At 52.5% G+C, this 19,830-nt stretch overlaps 1 protein-coding gene across 6 annotated transcripts in view; it reads left to right on the forward strand.

The window, feature by feature from the left end:
- Positions 1-560: 560 nt before the first annotated feature.
- Positions 561-19,830, forward strand: part of LOC119976356 (major histocompatibility complex class I-related gene protein-like) — a 34,211-nt gene continuing 14,941 nt past the window's right edge. The window contains exons 1-4 of one of the 6 annotated variants that reach the window (XM_038816834.1): positions 561-703; positions 2,942-3,076; positions 15,132-15,392; positions 15,599-15,871. In XM_038816834.1, the coding sequence (XP_038672762.1) occupies positions 3,031-3,076; positions 15,132-15,392; positions 15,599-15,871 (580 nt within the window). In that variant the 5' untranslated portion in view covers positions 561-703; positions 2,942-3,030. Of the gene's footprint in view, positions 714-2,927; positions 3,077-15,131; positions 15,393-15,598; positions 15,872-19,830 lie in introns of all 6 variants that reach the window. The other 5 variants (XM_038816836.1, XM_038816835.1, XM_038816837.1 and 2 more) reach the window with 5 other exon arrangements.

Genomic DNA, 19,830 nt, shown 5'->3' on the forward strand with positions numbered 1-19,830 from the left:
CTCCTCTCCTCCATGGAGTCCAGAAGGGTCCCATGTTCGGCGTCCCGGAATCATGGTGCGGCCTTCCTTGTGGCCATGTTGCCTGTAACGCTTGTGTGTGGGGAGAGAATGCATTAAGTCAATCACAGAACCAGCGAATCGACCGCCGTTCTATTAACAGAGTCAGGTGTGTGGCCATCTAAAATGGCCTCCCACAAAGAGTGATGGGAAATGTGTTCAGGTTGAGACACAGAAAAAATGCACTTTGTATATTTGCAAACGACAGCCCAGACATATGCAGAAACTTACCTACAAATGGCCTATTAAAGGCGATTAAAGGAACAATGGGACGAGTTTGTCCATCGCATCATCTTCCAGATGAAAAGGCACCAAGCCCAGGCTCGGAGCACTCCCCAGATTGGCAACTGAGTGTCCGCCCCAAAAGTGATGTGGCAGCCCCTGATTGGATGTGACCGATCAGAGGGTGGAGCCCTGAGGAATTGATTGACAGTGACCCAGAACACGCCCACTGGGCGGAGAAAACTCAAGCCAGTTAAACGGCAGTGCAGCCATTGATTCTTTCTCACATAAGGCAAGTTCAAGGACCTACGACATCTGCTGAAGGACGACCATCAAGCACGGACAACTTACTCGAGTTCCAGCCACCATACGTGAGGAAACTGATAAGGCCATATCTCCCCTGCACCTGCCGGTCATCTGGAAGTTAAGTTGAGGTTGTTAAGTGTGATATTTATAGTTTAGTAAGAAATCTTACAACACTGCGCAGTGCTCCGAAAGCTCGTGTTTGAAACAAACCTGTTGGACTTTAACCTGGTGTTGTAAGACTTCTTACTGTGCTCACCACAGTCCAACGCCGGCATCTCCACATCATTTGTAGTTTAGTGTGCATGAACGCAAGTTTACTTAAGTATATAACCTTGTGTCGAATAAATAAACTGTAATTGAACTGCAATACTTGTGTGAATATTGGGTCATGCAAACACTGTGGTTATAAAAGAGCAACAGGTGTTTCATGTTCCGCCTGTGCTAGCCCCTTGGGTGCAGTCGAATCACTCCACCTGTGGACCCGATGACGCCGTTGTGAAACTCCCTCGTTTTCACGACGGTGTCAACACTTAGGGTGCGATTCTCCGCTCCCCACGCGGCCTGGGAGAATAGCGGGAGGGCCTCCCGTCATTTTCCATGCCCCCCGGCACCTCCTGCTATTCTCCCCCCCCCTCCCCCCCCCCCCCGCTCGCCGAATCGCCGCTCGCCATTTTTCACGGCGAACGGCGATTCTCCGAGGCCGATGGGCCGAGTGGCCTGCCGTTTCCAACCTTTTCACGACGGCGGCAACCACACCTGGTCGCCACAGTCGTGAAACGGGCGCCAGAAGCCCGTTTGGGGCTTCTAGGCGCCCGATTGGGACGGGAGCACCACGGCCATGCTCGGGAGGGGACAGGCCCGCGATCGGTGCCCACCGATCGTCAGGCCGGCGTCCAAAACGGACGCACTATTTCCCCTCCGCCGCCCCGCAAGATCAAGCCGCCACGTTTTGCGGGGCGGCTGAGGGGAAAGACGCCAACCGCGCATGCGCGGGTTGGCGCTGTCCAACCTGCACATGCGCGGCTGACGTCATTAAGCACGTCAGCCGTGCATCATTCTTGGTGTGCGGCCTTGACGGCAGTTTTCAAGGCCGCCCCGCCGAGACCCCCGGGGCACCGATACTAGCCCCGTCGGAGGGGGGGGGAGAGAATTGGGTCCCGGGAGGGGGCACGAAGGCTGCCGTGAGTGACAGCCTCTTTCACGGCAGGCTTCCCGGTTCTCCGTCGTTGCGGAGAATCGCGCCCTTAGTCTCCAGAATGGAGAATTCAGCCCTTAAACTCAGAAATGGAGAATCCCGTCCCCTTTCTTTTCCTGGCCTACTTTTGGCCAATTTAACTTCCCCTGGTTCCATCCCAGCCATTTCTGAGACTACTGGCCTCTATAGACAACAATATCCTCCCTGAGCCACCAGTCCTCACAACTTCGGTCTGGTATTTTGTATAACGTGTCCTGTCATGTGTCTCCTCTTCCTGGTGTAACTGATTGTGTAGGAAAGCAATGCTCTGCAGCCAGTCATCACATTCCATTGGTAATTCAATGTCCTGTTCCCTTAACGCCATCTGTTCTTTATTCAGCTATGAAGCAAACACACACACACGTGTACCACAGACCAACTCATTCTGGACTTGTTTACAATTTAAACTTTCCTTCCAGAATCTCTTCAGAACACCTGTCAAAGATACACTCCTATCTCTGTCACACTCTCTTCCAGCTCCCAAACTATCCCTCACTCCAGCAGTTTGCTCAGACAGACTCTATTGTTCCCCAGCATTTTTTGCAATGCCAGTGTGACTCCTGTCTTTACTGGATAATCACTCCGTAATGACAACCTAAGTTTCAAGGGAACGTAATCTTGAAATTTTACGTGAACGAATTAACTGGGAAGTTCGGAAATACATTTTCGCCTCATGGGAAATAAATATTTCAAACTAATGTTTGAAACTCACTCCCCAACAAAAAACTGTAGTTATTTGGACAATTGGAGCCTGTAACATTAAGACTGATAGATTTTTGTTGGGCAATGTATCAAGGAATGGAGATCAAAGCAGTGTTCAGATAAAAGTCAATAATGTCTAATTCAGTGGTATAGCATGCTGGGTGGGCTGAATGGCCTCCTCCTGCACCTCATGTCCTTCATTCTGTTACTTTCTGTCTCAAACCTCTTTCAGCTCATTCTACCCGGCAACTGATTATGTCACCAGTAGTATTGATCTGATTGAATAGTTTACAATATGGGTCAGATTCTCAACCTGTTTGGAGCCTATTCTGCCGGTTACTGATGACTCTGATACTTTTTATTCTTATTGGCACAATGGTATTTTCACTGAATATTCACTTTTAAGCTGTCGGTAAACAGGACAGGACGCAGATAACGGACAGAGAAAATTCACTTTCTTGGAGAAGGATTTCCCTCCAAATATTTCCTCCAGTCTGAGGGAAGCAACAATGATTGGACTGATGGCGCTGCTCCTGTGTGGCGAGGTGGCTGCAGGTGAGTGATGGGGTGCGAGAGGGGCAGAGCCAGGCTGGGTTCTGGGGCATTAACCCTGGGTCAGTGAGTGATGGGGTGCGAGAGGGGCAGATCCAGGCTGCGTACTGGGGCATTAACCCAGTGTCAGTGAGTAATGGGGTGTGAGAGGGGCAGAGCCAGACTGGGTATTGGGGCATAAACCCTGGGTCAGTGAGTGATGGGGTGTGAGGAGCAGTCCCAGGCTGGGTACTGGGGCATTAACCCTGGGTCGGTGAGTGATGGGGTGTGAGAGGGGCAGAGCCAGACTGGGTACTGGGGCATAAACCCTGGGTCGGTGAGTGATGGGGTGTGAGAGGGGCAGAGCCAGACTGGGTATTGGGGCATTAACCCTGGGTCAGAGTGATGGGGTGTGAGAGGGGCAGAGGCAGGCTGGGTACTGGGGCATTAACCCTGGGTCAGTGAGTGATGGGGTGTGAGAGGGGCAGAGTCAGGCTGGGTACTGGGACATTAACCCTGGGTCAGTGAGTGATGGGGTGTGAGAGGGGCACAGCCAGGCTGGGTACTGGGGCATTAACCCTGGGTCAGCGAGTGATGGGGTGTGAGAGGGGCAGAGCCAGGCTGGGTACTGGGGCATTAACCCTGGGTCAGTGAGTGATGGGGTGTGAGAGGGGCAGAGCCAGGCTGGGTACTGGGGCATTAACCCTGGGTCAGTGAGTGATGGGGTGTGAGAGGGGCAGAGCCAGGCTGGGTACTGGGGCATTAACCCTGGGTCAGTGAGTGATGGGGTGTGAGAGGGGCAGAGCCAGGCTGGGTATTGGGGCATTAACCCTGGGTCAGTGAGTGATGGGGTGTGAGGGGGCAGAGCCAGGCTGGGTACAGGGTGCTGCTTTAACGAGTAACAAATGATTGGTATATGCTAATTTATTGTAACCAAATCTCAATGCATATCGGTATGTTCCATTCTGGAATCTGGGCATTCTGGTGTCCCAATCCAGAGGGCGTGCAGTCTCTGGAACTCTCTTCCTGAAAAGGCAGTGGAAGTAGAGACTTTGAATATTGTGAAGTCAGAGCTAGTTGGATTCTTGATTTACAATAGGGTGAAAGGTTATCGGGGTCGGCGGGAATGTGGGGTTGTAGTTACAATCAGATCAGACCAGCTTGAACTTAATGAATGGTGGACAGACTCGAGGGCCCATGACCTAACTTGTATGTCCATATGGCCCCTGTGTTAGAACCTGCTGTGTTCTATTGGCTGGGACAGTTGGATCCCCCATGATACTTGGGGAATATGAGCTCTGCCAATTAGAGGGGGGTGGGGCATTCAATCGCAGTGCAGCTGTAAAATTGACTTGGCCAGTGTGGTACAGGCTAGAGAGGTAACCATTAGTGAAATATTGACCCTGTGCACATATGCTTGTAAATAAAAGTTACTTTCTGTTTTAGTCAAAAAACTCGTGGTGCATTTTTCGTGGCCCTCACGTAAGCCTGTCAGAACTTGCAATAAGGACCTTGGGTGGGATTCTCCGTTGCCCGACGCGGAAATTACGAACGGCGACAGGCGGAGAATGGCTCCTGATGCCGAAATCGTGGCAGGTGCCGGTTTGATGCTAGGTCACAGTGATCCGCCCCGTCCAAATCGGCGTCATTGAGATGCACGCCGCACGCAGTCGCGACCCCGGTGGAATGTCATTAGCGGGCTGACCCATGATGCTCTGCCTCCGATGGACCGAGTTCCCAACACTGTTACAAGCATAGGTACACAGTGTCAAAATTTCACGAATGGTTCCTTCTCTAGCCTGTACCATGTGTGGTCTCAGGGGGCGTGAGCCTGGAATGGCAGCTGCGGAGAGAGAGAGGGCGTGCGGACAGTGCCCAGGACCGTCACACTCGACCGAGATCCGTGCTGCTGGTCAGGGGGCTTCTGCCAGGGCTGGGGGAAGTGGTGGGAGGTGGCCGGGAGGTGGGCTGTGGGGTCGGGGTGGGCAGATATGTTGTCCAGCACAGCAAGTGCCACCTTTTCCAGGGTGATTGGTGCGTGTGTGGGGGTTGTAGGCGTACACATGGCTGCAGCTTATCAGCCCTGCGCATGTGCAACATGGACCTGCCGATTCTCCAACCCTTTTCCGCACGTTCCGCATGTGTCTAACATGGCACCGGATCTAGCCCTTCACCAGTAGCTGAATCGGCGAGGGTTTCGCGCTGATTTTCCCATCGTGAAACACCACGGATCCTCCGTTGCGCGGCACTTAGCCTCAGGACTCCAAAAGTCTTTGTCTGGTTTCTCATGACTGGAAGGACGAAGTACACTAAAGTTGATTAGCTGTACTTTTCTCCACAGGAGATTCCTTTCAAAATCTTCCAGGTCACAGAATCACTGAATTGTTACAGCGCAGAAGGAAGACATTCGGCCCATCCCGTCTACACTAGCTCTCCGAGTGAGCAATTTGCTTTGTACCATTCCCAGCCTTCTCCCCATGACCCTGCATATCCATCCTTTTCAGATAATAGTCTAATTCCCTTTTGAATGTTTCAGTCGAAACTGCCTCCACCATACTCTCAGGCAGTACATTCCAGAGCTTAACCACTCACTGTTTTGTTGTGTGTTTGGTGTCTAGGCGGGCTATTTGGGGATTGTCTATTCTCCCAAGAGCTGCTCAATACTAATTTCTCAAAATGATTGCTGAGAACTTACAGCTATGATTTACACATTTGGAACTTAGCAGAGAGCTGGAACCTCTCCTTCCAGAGCTTCCACATTCAGTCACGTGACCTCACATCATTATTAAACCAGCGTCATGTCGGCTTCTGACATGAACATATTACATTCACGACATGTAAAAGATTTTCCTTGCCACTTTTTTGCTTCTTTTACCAAGTAATTTAAATCTGTGCCCTCTGGATCTCCATCCTTTCACAAGTGGGGACAGTTTCTCCCGATCTACTGTGTCTGGACCTTTCACAATTTTGAATGCCTCTATTAAATCATCTCTTGGCCTTCTCTTCTGCAAGGAAAACACAACAAACCTCTCAAATCTATCTTCATAACTGACGTTCGTCATCTGGGAACTGTTTTACACTGCCGTCACATCCTTCCTAAAATATAGTGCCCAGAACTGTACCTAATATTCCTTCTGAGGCTGAACTAGTGTCATATAAAAGTTCAACCTAACCTCCTTGCTTGTTCCCCTATTTTAGAGCTTATGATATTGCACGCTTAATTAAGCGTTTCCTCAACCTATCCTGCGACCTTCAAAGAATCATAAAACAATTCTGTACATGATTTTTTTTACCTTCCCTCTGACCATGATGTGGCAGTTTAAACCCATGACCTGACCCTCTGGTTGGGGAGTTGGGAGGAGGTCGTATTGGAGGATAGACATATTTTGCAGTAACTCTACAATAGTTACTTAGTGTTAGTAGTTTATTATTTTATTTATCCTAATTATCTATTACGCAGTTGTTTCATAATAAATTATTTAAACTAGATGTACTGTCATGCATCATTCATATCGGCCAGTCTACAGAACATGACATGTTACCAGGGTTAATAAGAACATAAGAACTAGGAGCAGGAGTAAGCCATCTGGCCCCTCGAGCCTGCTCCGCCATTCAATTAGATCATGGCTGATCTTTTGTGGACTCAGCTCCACTTTCCGGCCCGAACACTATAACCCTTAATCCCTTTATTCTTCAAAAAAATAATCTATCTTTACCTTAAAAACATGTAATGAAGGAGCCTCAACTGCTTCACTGGGCAAGGAATTCCATACATTCACAACCCTTTGGGTGAAGAAGTTCCTCCTAAACTCAGTCCTAAATCTACTTCCCCTTATTTTGAGGCTATGCCCCCTAGTTCTGCTGTCACCCGCCAGTGGAAACAACCTGCCCGCATCTATCCTATCTATTCCCTTCATAATTTTAAATGTTTCTATAAGATCCCCCCTCATCCTTCTAAATTCCAACGAGTACAGTCCCAGTCTACTCAACCTCTCCTCATAATCCAACCCCTTCAGCTCTGGGATTAATCTAGTGAATCTCCTCTGCACACCCTCCAACGCCAGTACGTCCTTTCTCAAGTAAGGAGACCAAAACTGAACACAATACTCCAGGTGTGGCCGCACTAACACCTTATACAATTGCAACATAACCTCCCTAGTCTTAAACTCCATCCCTCTAGCAATGAAGGACAAAATTCCATTTGCCTTCTTAATCACCTGTTGCACTTGTAAACCAACCTTCTGTGACTCATGCACTAGCACACCCAAGTCTCTCTGAACAGCGGCATGCTTTAATATTTTATCGTTTAAATAATAATCCCATTTGCTGTTATTCATACCAAAATGGATAACCTCACATTTGTCAACATTGTATTCCATCTGCCAGACCCGAGCCCATTCACTTAACCTATCCAAATCCCTCTGCAGACTTCCAGTATCCTCTGCACTTTTTGCTTTACCACTCATCTTAGTGTCATCTGCAAACTTGGACACATTGCCCTTGGTCCCCAACTCCAAATCATCAATGTAAATTGTGAACAATTGTGGGCCCAACACGGATCCCTGAGGGACACCACTAGCTACTGGTTGCCAACCAGAGAAACACCCATTTATCCCAACTCTTTGCTTTCTATTAATTAACCAATCCTCTATCCATGCTACGACTTTACCCTTAATGCCATGCATCTTTATCTTATGCAGCAACCTTTTGTGTGGCACCTTGTCAAAGGCTTTCTGGAAATCCAGATATACCACACCCATCGGCTCCCCGTTATCTACTGCACTGGTAATGTCCTCAAAAAATTCCACTAAATTAGTTAGGCATGACCCGCCTTTTACGAACCCATGCTGCGTCTGCCCAATGGGACAATTTCTATCCAGATGCCTCGCAATTTCTTCCTTGATGATAGATTCCAGCATCTTCCCTATTACCGAAGTTAAACTCACTGGCCTATAATTTCCTGCTTTCTGCCTACCTCCTTTTTTAAACAGTGGCGTCACGTTTGCTAATTTCCAATCCACCGGGACCACCCCAGAGTCTAGTGAATTTCGGTAAATTATCACTAGTGCATCTGCAATTTCCCTAGCCATCTCTTTTAGCACTCTGGGATGCATTCCATCAGGGCCAGGAGACTTGTCTACCTTTAGCCCCATTAGCTTGCCCATCACTCCCTCCTTAGTGATAACAATCCTCTCAAGGTCCTCACCTGTCATAGCCTCATTTCTATCAGTCGCTGGCATGTTATTTGTGTCTTCCACTGTGAAGACCGACCCAAAAAACCTGTTCAGTTCCTCAGCCATTTCCTCATTTCCCATTATTAAAACTCCCTTCTCATCCTCTAAAGGACCAATATTTACCTTAGCCACTCTTTTTTGTCTTATATATTTGTAAAAACTTTTACTGTCTGTTTTTATATTCTGAGCAAGTTTGCTCTCATACTCTATCTTACTCTTCTTTATAGCTTTTTTAGTAGCTTTCTGGCCCCCTAAAGATTTCCCAGTCCTCTAATCTCCCAGCAATCTTTGCCACTTTATATGCTTTTTCCTTCAATTTGATACTCTCCCTTATTTCCTTAGATATCCACGGTCGATTTTCCCTCTTTCTTCCGTCCTTCCTTTTTGTTGGTATAAACCTTTGCTGAGCACTGTGAAAAATCGCTTGGAAGGTTCTCCACTGTTCCTCAACTGTTCCACCATAAAGTCTTAGCTCCCAGTCTACCTTAGCTAGTTCGTCTCTCATCCCATTGTAATCTCCTTTGTTTAAACACAAAACACTAGTATTTGATTTTACTTTCTCACCCTCCATCTGTATTTTAAATTCCACCATATTGTGATCGCTCCTTCCGAGAGGATCCCTAACTATGAGATCATGAATCAATCCTGTCTCATTACACAGGACAAGATCTAGGACCGCTTGTTCCCTCGTAGGTTCCATTACATACTGTTCTAGGAAACTATCGCTGATACATTCTATAAACCCCTCCTCACGGCTTGCCTTGACCGACCTGGTTAAACCAATCGACATGTAGATTAAAATCCCCCATGATAACTGCTGTACCATTTCTACATGCATCAGTTATTTCTTTGTTTATTGCCTGCCCCACCATCTCGTTACTATTTGGTGGCCGATAGACTACTCCTATCAGTGACTTTTTCGCCTTACTATTCCTGATTTCCACCCAAATGGATTCAACCTTATCCTCCATAGCACCGATGTCATCCCTTACTATTGCCCGGATGTCATCCTTAAATAACAGAGCAACACCACCTCCCTTACCATCCACTCTGTCCTTCCGAATAGTTTGATACCCTCGGATATTTAACTCCCAGTCGTGACCATCCTTTAACCATGTTTCAGTAATGGCCACTAAATCATAGTCATTTACGATGATTTGTGCCACCAACTCATTTACTTTATTCCGAATACTACGAGCATTTAAGTAAAGTACACTTATGTTGGTTTTTTTACCTCTGTTTTGAACCTTAACATCTCCAGTTTTATTCCTTTTGTTATTACTGGGCCTATTCACTGTGCTCTCCTCAGTCACTATACCTTGTACTGTCGCCCTTATGGATTTCTGACTATGTCTTCTCTGCCTTGCACTTTTCCCCTTACTTCCTTTTGTTTCTGTCCCTGTTTTACTACCTTCCAACTTCCAGCATTGGTTCCCATCCCCCTGCCACATTAGTTTAAACCCTCCCCAACAGCTCTAGAAAACACCCCCCCTAGGACATCGGTTCCAGTCCTGCCCAAGTGCAGACCGTCCGGTTTGTACTGGTCCCACCTCCCCCAGAACCGGTCCCAATACCCCAGGAATTTGAATCCCTCCCTCTTGCACCATCTCTCGAGCCACGCATTCATCCTATCTATCCTGACATTCCTACTCTGACTAGCTCGTGGCACTGGTAGCAATCCTGAAATTACTACCTTTGAGGTCCTACTTTTTAGTTTAACTCCTCTCCCTAAATTCCGCTTGTAGGACCTCATCCCGTTTTTTACCTATATCGTTGGTGCCTATGTGCACCACGACAGCTGGCTGTTCACCCTCCCCCCCCAGAATGTCCTGCAGCCGCTCCAAGACATCCTTGACCCTTGCACCAGGGAGGCAACATACCATCCTGGAGTCTCGATTGCGTCCACAGAACCGCCTGTCTATTCCCCTTACGATCGAGTCCCCTATCACTATAGCCCTGCCATTTTTCTTCCTGCCCTGCTGTGCAGCAGAGCCAGCCACGGTGCCATGAACCTGGCTGCTGCTGCCTTCCCCTGGTGAGCCATCTCCCTCAACAGTATCCAAAGCGGTATATCTGTTTTGCAGGGAGATGACCGCAGGGGACACCTGCACTGCCTTCCTACTCTTGCTCTTTCTTTTGGTCACCCATTTTCTATCTCCCTCAGTAACCTTCACCTGCGGTGTGACCAACTCGCTAAACGTGCTATCCACGACCTCCTCAGCATCGCGGATGCTCCAAAGTGAGTCCATCCGCAGCTCCAGAGCCGTCAAGCGGTCTAACAAGAGCTGCAACTGAACACACTTCTTGCACGTGAAGGAGCCAGGGACAGTGGACGTGTCCCTGAGCTCCCACATCGCACACGTAATGATTTACTAAGAACTCGAAAATTTGACACAAAACAATCCAAACCACGAAAGTTAACTTTGAAGGAAAAGAAAGAAAGCACATTTTTGCTACTAACCTTGCAATCTACTGGCCACTGGTGCTCAACACGCGGTAAAACTTTGAAGTCTGGGATGGAAGGAATCAAGGCACCACACGGCATCAGATTACTGGTAATGTAGACGAGAATTGGAGGGTATTTATGCAACAGTTTAAACTCTATGATGCAGCCCTTGGTCTGCAGGCACAGCCCGATGAGAGGTGTATCGCGGTGCTGCTCATTCTAGCAGGTCCTCAAGCAATTGAAATTTTCAACACTTTTTTTGTCTTTGAAAACGGAATTGACAGCAAAAGCTTTGACGGAGTACTTAAACAATTTGATCGGCATTGCTCCCCTAAAAAAATGGAAGCTTTGAACGCTGTGTATTCTGGGCATGCACCCAGAGTGTGGGATAGATTCCTGACTGACCTGCGATTGAAGATGCAGTCGTGCAACTTCCTCTAGTCGTCAATGATATGAGATCAGATAGTTTTCGTAATCTCCAATGATAAAGTGCGTGAACGATTTCTGCAGGAAACAGAGCTAAAACTCGAAAGTGCGAGCCAAATATGTCACGCTACTGAGCTTGCAGCAAAGCACACTGAATCTCCGGCATTTTGTCGCGAAAGCAGAAGAGGCGGCAGACACCATTGTGTTCCCAGTGCGGGCAGCCATTTTGAGCGGCCGACCCAATCCTCCATTTTGTGTTCATGATGTGGCAAACGGCATTTGCCACGGCAAGGCCCTGCTTATGAAAAAACATGTGCCAACTGTAATGGCAATTAATTTGTAACCCAATGATATTCCATGAGCGGGCCTGAACAAATAAAGAGCATCAGCGCTATTGATGAAGTGTGCCTAGAGGACACATTCTTTGTAGACATGGGGCAGGATGCTCCGACCCCCCCACAGGGTCGGGGAATCGCTTGGGGCCGGCGTAAATCCTGCCCCCGCCGTGGCCGAAATTCTCCGCCACCTGGGAATCGGCGGGGGAGGGAATCGCGCTCGCCGGTCGGCGGGCCCCCCCCGCGGCGATTCCCCGGCCCACGACCGGCCGAAGTCCCGCCGCTGTGAGGCCTCTCCCGCCGACGTGGTTTAAACCACCTCTGGTGTTGGAGGGAGCAGGCGGCGCGAGAGGGCCCCGGGTTCCGTGGGGGGAGCAATCTGACTCCGGGGGGTCCCCCCACGGTGGCCTGGCCCGCGATCGGGGCCCACCGATCGGCAGGCGGGCCTGTGCCGTGGGGGCACTCTTTTTCTTCCCGTGACTTAGCGGGTGCTGACCCTCCAGCGCATGTGCAGATTCACGTTGACCGGCGAAGGCCTTTCGGCCAGCAGTTCGCGTCGGTCGGCGGGGCGCCAAAGACTGTTCGCGTCGGTCGGCGGAGCGGGAGGCACTCCGGCGCGGGCCTAGCCCCTAATGGTGTGGAAAATTCCACACATTTGGGGAGGCCCGACGCGGAGTGGTTCTCGCCATTCCGGTACGCCGGGACCCCCGTCCCACCGGGCAGGGGAGAATGCCGGTCGTGATCTCCAGTGGATCAGGAGACTCAAGTTGTAGCAAATAGTATTTGTACAAATCTGCAGAAATAATGAATTGAAGGCAGATAACCAAAAGGATAAATGGACTGTGCCATTAAAGATAAATTGCACAGTGATAACAGTCAATCTGACACTGATGTGAGGACCAACCTCAAATATTTTGTCCGATGTATACAAGCTGAGAATTGAACCAAAAATAGTTCACAGAACGGTACTGTTGAGAGATTACAATGGTCTTTAGAAGCATGTGAGCTTGAGGTTGAAGTAAAAAAATAAAATTGACAAGTTGAATTTTCCGTGGTGGTGGCGGACTGCAAATCTTTGATTGGAGTAGAGGTGTGTGAGGAATGTCAAGTCGGGGTACCACCACTGAATTCCACCACCGGCAAATGCCCGCAAAACCACCCAATGTCCAGGTTGTCACACCTCAGGAAAAGGCAGGATTTCACAATGTTCACACCTCATCCGACCAAGTCTCAGTGTGCCACCCTTCAGCATGTCACTCTGGCAAGTGTCTCTCCGCAGTTGGTTTCACCACAGGGTGTCGCTCCTCTGGGTGTCACTCCTCTGGGTGTCGCTCCTCTGGGTGTCGCTCCTCCGGCTGTCACTCCTCCGGCTGTCACTCCTCTGGGTGTCACTCCTCCGGGTGTCGCCCCTCAAGCTGTTGCTCCTCCGGGAGTCCCTCCTCCGGCTGTCGCCCCTCCGGCTGTCGCCCCTCCGGCTGTCGCCCCTCCGGCTGTCGCTCCTCCGGCTGTCGCTCCTCCGGCTGTCACACCTCAGGGTGTCACTCCTCTGGGTCTCACTCCTCAGGGTGTCACTCCTCCGGCTGTCGCTCCTCCGGCTGTCACACCTCAGGGTGTCACTCCTCTGGGTGTCACTCCTCAGGGTGTCACTCCTCCGGCTGTCGCTCCTCCGGGTGTCGCTCCTCTGTCTGTCACTCCTCTGGGTGTCACTCCTCCGGGAGTCGCCCCTCAGGCTGTTGCTCCTCCGGGTGTCCCTCCTCCGGCGGTCGCCCCTCCGGCTGTCGCTCCTCCGGCTGTCGCTCCTCCGGCTGTCACTCCTCCGGGTGTCACACCTCAGGGTGTCACTCCTCTGGGTGTCACTCCTCTGGGTGTCACTCCTCAGGGTGTCGCTCCTCTGGGTGTCGCTACTCTGGGTGTCGCTCCTGTGGGTGCCGCTCCTCTGGGTGTCGCTCCTCCGGGTGTCGCTCCTCCGGGTGTCACTCCTCCGGCTGTCGCTCCTCCGGGTGTCGCTCCTCCGGGTGTCACTCCTCCGGCTGTCGCTCCTCCGGGTGTCACTCCTCCGGCTGTCGCTCCTCCGGGTGTCGCTCCTCCGGGTGTCATGCTTCGGGGCATTGCCCAGCAGGTTCCTTCAAAATATGGAAACGGGCTGATGGTCAATTCTGTTCAGAGTGAAATTGGAGGGTTGATGGGAGAATGGATTTGGAGCTTGGAATCGACCTAAGGGGAAAAATCGTTCAGGGCTTTTATTGCTTTATAATAGTTTTCATGTTGTCAAGAGCACACATTAGACTCTGACCATGATGCTATCTCGTCACTTGTATCATATGTGACACTCCCTGTCACCCTTTGCACCTATTTATATGTTGCCCCTCCCGACTCTTTATCTTTCTGAAACTGTCTTTGAGAAAAGTTCAGGAAGTTGTTGATTAAACCTGAACCATACAGGCTGGGTAATGTACCGAGGATCTCTCATTGTGCCTGCCAGCCTGTGAATTATTCAAACTAAAGTCACTGGTGTTTTCAAGACCAACGCATGCTCAGATAGCTGAGTATCAGTGGCTGAACAATCTTTCAGAGATTGAATTGCTCTGTTATAGTCCCAATATCTGAACCCATCAGGTCCCAGTGTCCACGTTGGGTGTGTATTTCCATGTCCGGAGGGGTAGAGTGGTTTCCGTGTTCATGGGATAGTGTCCACCGTGTGCTGGAGACTGGGAAGCCCTTTTAAAATGCCGTCTGATGTCTGGTGATCTATCATTGAGAAGGGGGAGGAACACGTCTGCAGCACCTTTAGGGGCAGCACGATGGCGCAGTGGTTAGTACCCTGCCTCACGATGCCCAGGATCCGGGATCGAAACCGGCCCCGGGTCACTGTCTGAGTGGAGGTTGCATATTCTCCCCATGTCTGCGTGGGTCTTACCCCCACAACACAAAGATGTGCAGGGTAGGTGGATAGCCCATGCTAAATTGCCCCTTAATTGGAATTTTTTTTTTAAAGATGGGAATTTAAAATTATATCTTTTAGCATGATGTGGGCATCCTTTGCAAGGCCAGCATCTTTAATGCATTGTTAATTGTCTTTGAGAAGGTGGTGGTGAGTTGCTTCTTGAACCGCTGCCGTCCATGTGATGTAGGGACAATCACAGTGCTGTTGGAGAGGTGTTAAACATGGAAGAGTATTGATCCATTAACTGAGGTCATCATTGGTTGCTGGTAATAATCAGCAGGAGATTCAATATCTTCTGTTTGACCTGATGCAGTGAGAATGCATGGAGCCCAGATAGATGCGGGCAGGTTATTTCCACTGGCGGGTGAAAGCGGAACTAGGGGGCATAGCCTCAAAATAAGGGGAAGTAGATTTAGGACTGATCTAAGGAGGAACTTCTTCACCCAAAGGGTTTTGAATCAATGGAATTCCCTGCCAGTGAAAGAGTTGAGGCTCCTACATTAAATGTTTTCAAGATAAAGACAGATAGCTTTTTGAAGAATAAAGGGATTAAGGGTTATGGTGTTCGGGCAGGAAAGTGGGGCTTAGTCCACAAAAGATCAGCCATGATCTCACTGAATGGTGGAGCAGGCTCGAGGGGCCAGATGGCCGACTCCTGCTCCTAGTTCTTATGTTCTTACTGTCTGTGTTTCAGACTCTCACTCCCTCCGGTATTTCCTCACTGGTGTATCTCCGATCGATGGTTTCCCAGAGTTTGTGGCTGCTGGTTATGTAGATGACGTCCAGTTTGTCATGTACGAGAGTGATCGTAAAGAATTGATCCCCCGAGAAAACTGGATGGTGGAGAGAGAGGGGGCCACATTTTGGGAGCGAAAGAAATTCCTTGTGCAGGAGCAAGAGTTGTATTTCAAAACCTATATTCCAAACCTCATGAAACGGATCAACCAGTCGGAAGGTGAGTCCTAACCTTCCCATAACTTGGTACTTTTCTGTCTGTTCAATGGTGCCTGGTGGGGTTGGGGAGGAGCAGGAGTGGGATGTGATCTGGGACCCAGAGGCTTGTGGTTTGTGTGCGCGTGTATGTATGTGTGTACGTTTGTGCGTGTGTAGGGTCAATATTGGAACTAACACTGATTGACAGCTTGTGTTTGTCATTCCCAGGGGAGCACGTTTACCAGATGATGAATGGCTGTGAGCTGAGGGATGATGGAACAACGAGTGGATTCAACCAATACGGGTGGGATGGACGAGATTTCATCAGCTTCGACAAGAGTAACATGGTGTGGGTGACCCCGGTCCCCTGGGGAGAGAGCATCAAACGCAGCTGGGACAAGAACACAGTCGACAAACAGAGATGGAAACATTACCTGGAGGTGGAATGTATCGACTGGCTGAGGAAATACCTGGAGTATGGACAGAGGGAACTGAGAGTCGGTGAGTGAGGGAGGGACTGAGAGTCGGTGAGTGAGGAGGGGAACTGAGAGTCGGTGACTGAGGGGGAACAGAGTCGGTGAGTGAGGGGGGGGACTGAGAGTCGGTGAGTGAGGGGGGACTGAGAGTCCGTGAGTGAGGGGGGGGGGACTGAGAGTCGGTGAGTGAGGGGGGGACTGAGAGTCGGTGAGTGAGGGGGGGGACTGAGAGTCGGTGAGTGGGGGGGGGGGGGCTGAGAGTCGGTGACTGAGGGGGAACAGAGTCGGTGAGTGAGGGGGGCCTGAGAGTCGGTGAGTGAGGGGGGGACTAATTCGGTGAGTGAGGGGAGGGGACTGAGGGTCAGTGAGTGAGGGGCAGACAGAGTCGGTGAGTGAGGGGGGACTGAGAGTCGGTAAGTGAGGGGGGGAGTGAGAGTCGGTGAGTGAGGGGGGTCTGAGAGTCGGTGAGTGAGGGGGAACAGAGTCGGTGAGTGAGGGGGGGACTGTGTCGGTGAGTGAGTGGGGGACTGAGAGTCAGTGAGTGAGGGGGGACTGATAGTCGGTGAGAGAGGGGGGGCACTGAAAGTCGGTGAGTGAGGGGGAACAGAGTCGGTGAGTGAGGGGGGGACTGAGAGTCGGTGAGTGAGGGGGGACTGAGAGTCGGTGAGTGAGGGGGGGACAGAGTCGGTGAGTGAGGGGGGACTAAGTCAGTGAGTGAGGGAGGGACTGAGTCGGTGAGTGAGGGGGGACTGAGATTCGGTGAGTGAGGGGGGGTCTGAGAATCGGTGAGTGAGGGGGAACAGAGTCGGTGAGTGGGGGGGGAGTGAGAGTCAGTGAGTGAGGGGGGACTGAGAGTCGGTGAGTGGGGGGGAGTGAGAGTCGGTGAGTGAGGGGGAACAGAGTCGGTGAGTGAGGGGGGGACTGAGTCTGAGTGAGGGAGGGACTGAGAGTCGGTGAGTGAGGGGGGACAGAGTCGGTGAGTGAGGGGGGGACTGAGAGTCGGTGAGTGAGGGGGGGACTGAGAGTCGGTGAGTGAGGGGGGGGACTGTGAGTCGGTGAGTGAGGGAGGGACTGAGAGTCGGTGAGTGAGGGGGGGACTGAGAGTCGGTGAGTGAGGGGGGGGAATGAGAGTCGGTGAGTGAGGGGGGGACTGAGAGTCGGTGAGTGAGGGGGGGACAGAGAGTCGGTGAGTGAGGGGGGGACTGAGAGTCGGTGAGTGAGGGGGGACAGAGTCGGTGAGTGAGGGGGGGACTAAGTCAGTGAGTGAGGGAGGGACTGAGTCGGTGAGTGAGTGGGGACTGAGAGTCGGTGAGTGAGGGGGGGTCTGAGAGTCGGTGAGTGAGGGGGGGACTGAAAGTCGGTGAGTGGGGGGGGGGAGTGAGAGTCAGTGAGTGAGGGAGGACTGAGAGTCGGTGAGTGAGGGGGGGACTGAGAGTCGCTGTGAGGGGGGACTGAGAGTCGGTGAGTGAGGGGGGGACTGAGAGTCGGTGTGAGGGGGGGACTGAGAGTCGGTGAGTGAGGGGGGGACTGTGAGTCGGTGAGTGAGGGAGGGACTGAGAGTCGGTGAGTGAGGGGGGGGAATGAGAGTCGGTGAGTGAGGGGGGGACTGAGAGTCGGTGAGTGAGGGGGGACTGAGAGTCGGTGAGTGAGGCGAGGGTCTGAGAGTCGGTGAGTGAAGGGGGGACTGAGAGTCGGTGAGTGAGGGGGGGAACTGAGAGTCGGTGTGAGGGGGGGACTGAGAGTCGGTGAGTGAGGGGGGGACTGTGAGTCGGTGAGAGAGGGAGGGACTGAGAGTCGGTGAGTGAGGGGGGGAATGAGAGTCGGTGAGTGAGGGGCGGACTGAGAGTCGGTGAGTGAGGGGGGACTGAGAGTCGGTGAGTGAGGCGAGGGACTGAGAGTCGGTGAGTGAGGGGGGGACTGAGAGTTGGTGAGTGAGGGGGGGACTGAGTCGCTGTGAGGGGGGACTGAGAGTCGGTGAGTGAGGGGGGGACTGTGAGTCGGTGAGTGAGGGAGGGACTGAGAGTCGGTGAGTGAGGGGGGGGAATGAGAGTCGGTGAGTGAGGGGGGAACTGAGAGTCGGTGCGTGAGGGGGGGACTGAGAGTCGGTGAGTGAGGGGGGGGACTGAGAGTCGGTGATTGAGGCGAGGGACTGAGAGTCGGTGAGTGAGGGGGGGACTGAGAGTCGGTGAGTGAGGGAGGGACTGAGAGTCGGTGAGTGAGGGGGGGACTGAGAGTCGGTGAGTGAGGGGGGGACTGAGAGTTGGTGAGTGAGGGGGGGACTGAGAGTCGGTGTGAGGGGGGGACTGAGAGTCGGTGAGTGAGGGGGGGACTGTGAGTCGGTGAGTGAGGGAGGGACTGAGAGTCGGTGAGTGAGGGGGGGGAATGAGAGTCGGTGAGTGAGGGGGGAACTGAGAGTCGGTGAGTGAGGGGGGGACTGAGAGTCGGTGAGTGAGGGGGGGGACTGAGAGTCGGTGATTGAGGCGAGGGACTGAGAGTCGGTGAGTGAGGGGGGACTGAGAGTCGGTGAGTGAGGGAGGGACTGAGAGTCGGTGAGTGAGGGGGGGACTGAGAGCCGGTGAGTGAGGGAGCGACTGAGAGTCGGTGAGTGAGGGGGGTACTGAGAGTCGGTGAGTGAGGGGGGGGAAAGAGAGTCGGTGAGTGAGAGGGGGACTGAGAGTCGGTGAGTGAGGGGGGGTCTGAGTCGGTGAGTGAGGGGGGGGCTAAGTCAGTGAGTGAGGGAGGGACTGAGTCGGTGAGTGAGGGGGGACTGAGAGTCGGTGAGTGAGGGGGGGGTCTGAGAGTCGGTGAGTGAGGGGGAACAGAGTCGGTGAGTGGGGGGGGGGAGTGAGAGTCAGTGAGTGAGGGGGGACTGAGAGTCGGTGAGTGGGGGGGGAGTGAGAGTCGGTGAGTGAGGGGGAACAGAGTCGGTGAGTGAGGGGGGGACTGAGTCTGAGTGAGGGGGGGGACTGAGAGTCGGTGTGTGAGAGGGGACTGAGAGTCGGTGAGTGAGGGGGGGTCTGAGTCGGTGAGTGAGGGGGGGACTAAGTCAGTGAGTGAGGGAGGGACTGAGTCGGTGAGTGAGGGGGACTGAGAGTCGGTGAGTGAGGGGGGGACTGAGAGTCGGTGAGTGGGGGGGGGGAGTGAGAGTCAGTGAGTGAGGGGGGACTGAGAGTCGGTGAGTGAGGGGGGACTGAGAGTCGCTGTGAGGGGGGGGACTGAGAGTCGGTGAGTGAGGGGGGGACTGAGAGTCGGTGTGAGGGGGGGACTGAGAGTCGGTGAGTGAGGGGGGGGACTGTGAGTCGGTGAGAGAGGGAGGGACTGAGAGTCGGTGAGTGAGGGCGGGGAATGAGAGTCGGTGAGTGAGGGGCGGACTGAGAGTCGGTGAGTGAGGGCGGACTGAGAGTCGGTGAGTGAGGCGAGGGACTGAGAGTCGGTGAGTGAGGGGGGGACTGAGAGTCGGTGAGTGAGGGAGGGACTGAGAGTCGGTGAGTGAGGGGGGGACTGAGAGTCGGTGAGTGGGGGGGGAGTGAGAGTCAGTGAGTGAGGGGGGGACAGAGAGTCGGTGAGTGAGGGGGGGACTGAGAGTCGGTGAGTGAGGGGGGGGACTGAGAGTCGGTGAGTGAGGGGGGGACTGAGAGTCGGTGAGTGACGCGAGGGACTGAGATTCGGTGAGTGAGGGGGGGACTGAGGGTCGGTGAGTGAGGGAGGGACTGAGATCGGTGAGTGAGGGGGGGACTGAGAGTCGGTGACTGGGGGGGTGAGTTGAGAGTCAGTGAGTAAGGGGGGGGGACTGAGAGTCGGTGAGTGAGGGGGGGGACTGAGAGTCGGTGAGTGAGGGGGGGGCTGAGAGTCGGTGAGTGAGGGGACAGAGTCGGTGAGTGAGGGGGGGGACTGAGAGTCGGTGAGTGAGGGGGGGACTGAGAGTCCGTGAGTGAGGGGGGGACTGAGAGTCGGTTGAGTGGGGGGGGGAGTGAGAGTCAGTGA

Source organism: Scyliorhinus canicula, chromosome 13 (genome assembly GCF_902713615.1).
Source record: "Scyliorhinus canicula chromosome 13, sScyCan1.1, whole genome shotgun sequence".
Taxonomy (NCBI): Eukaryota; Metazoa; Chordata; class Chondrichthyes; order Carcharhiniformes; family Scyliorhinidae; genus Scyliorhinus; species Scyliorhinus canicula.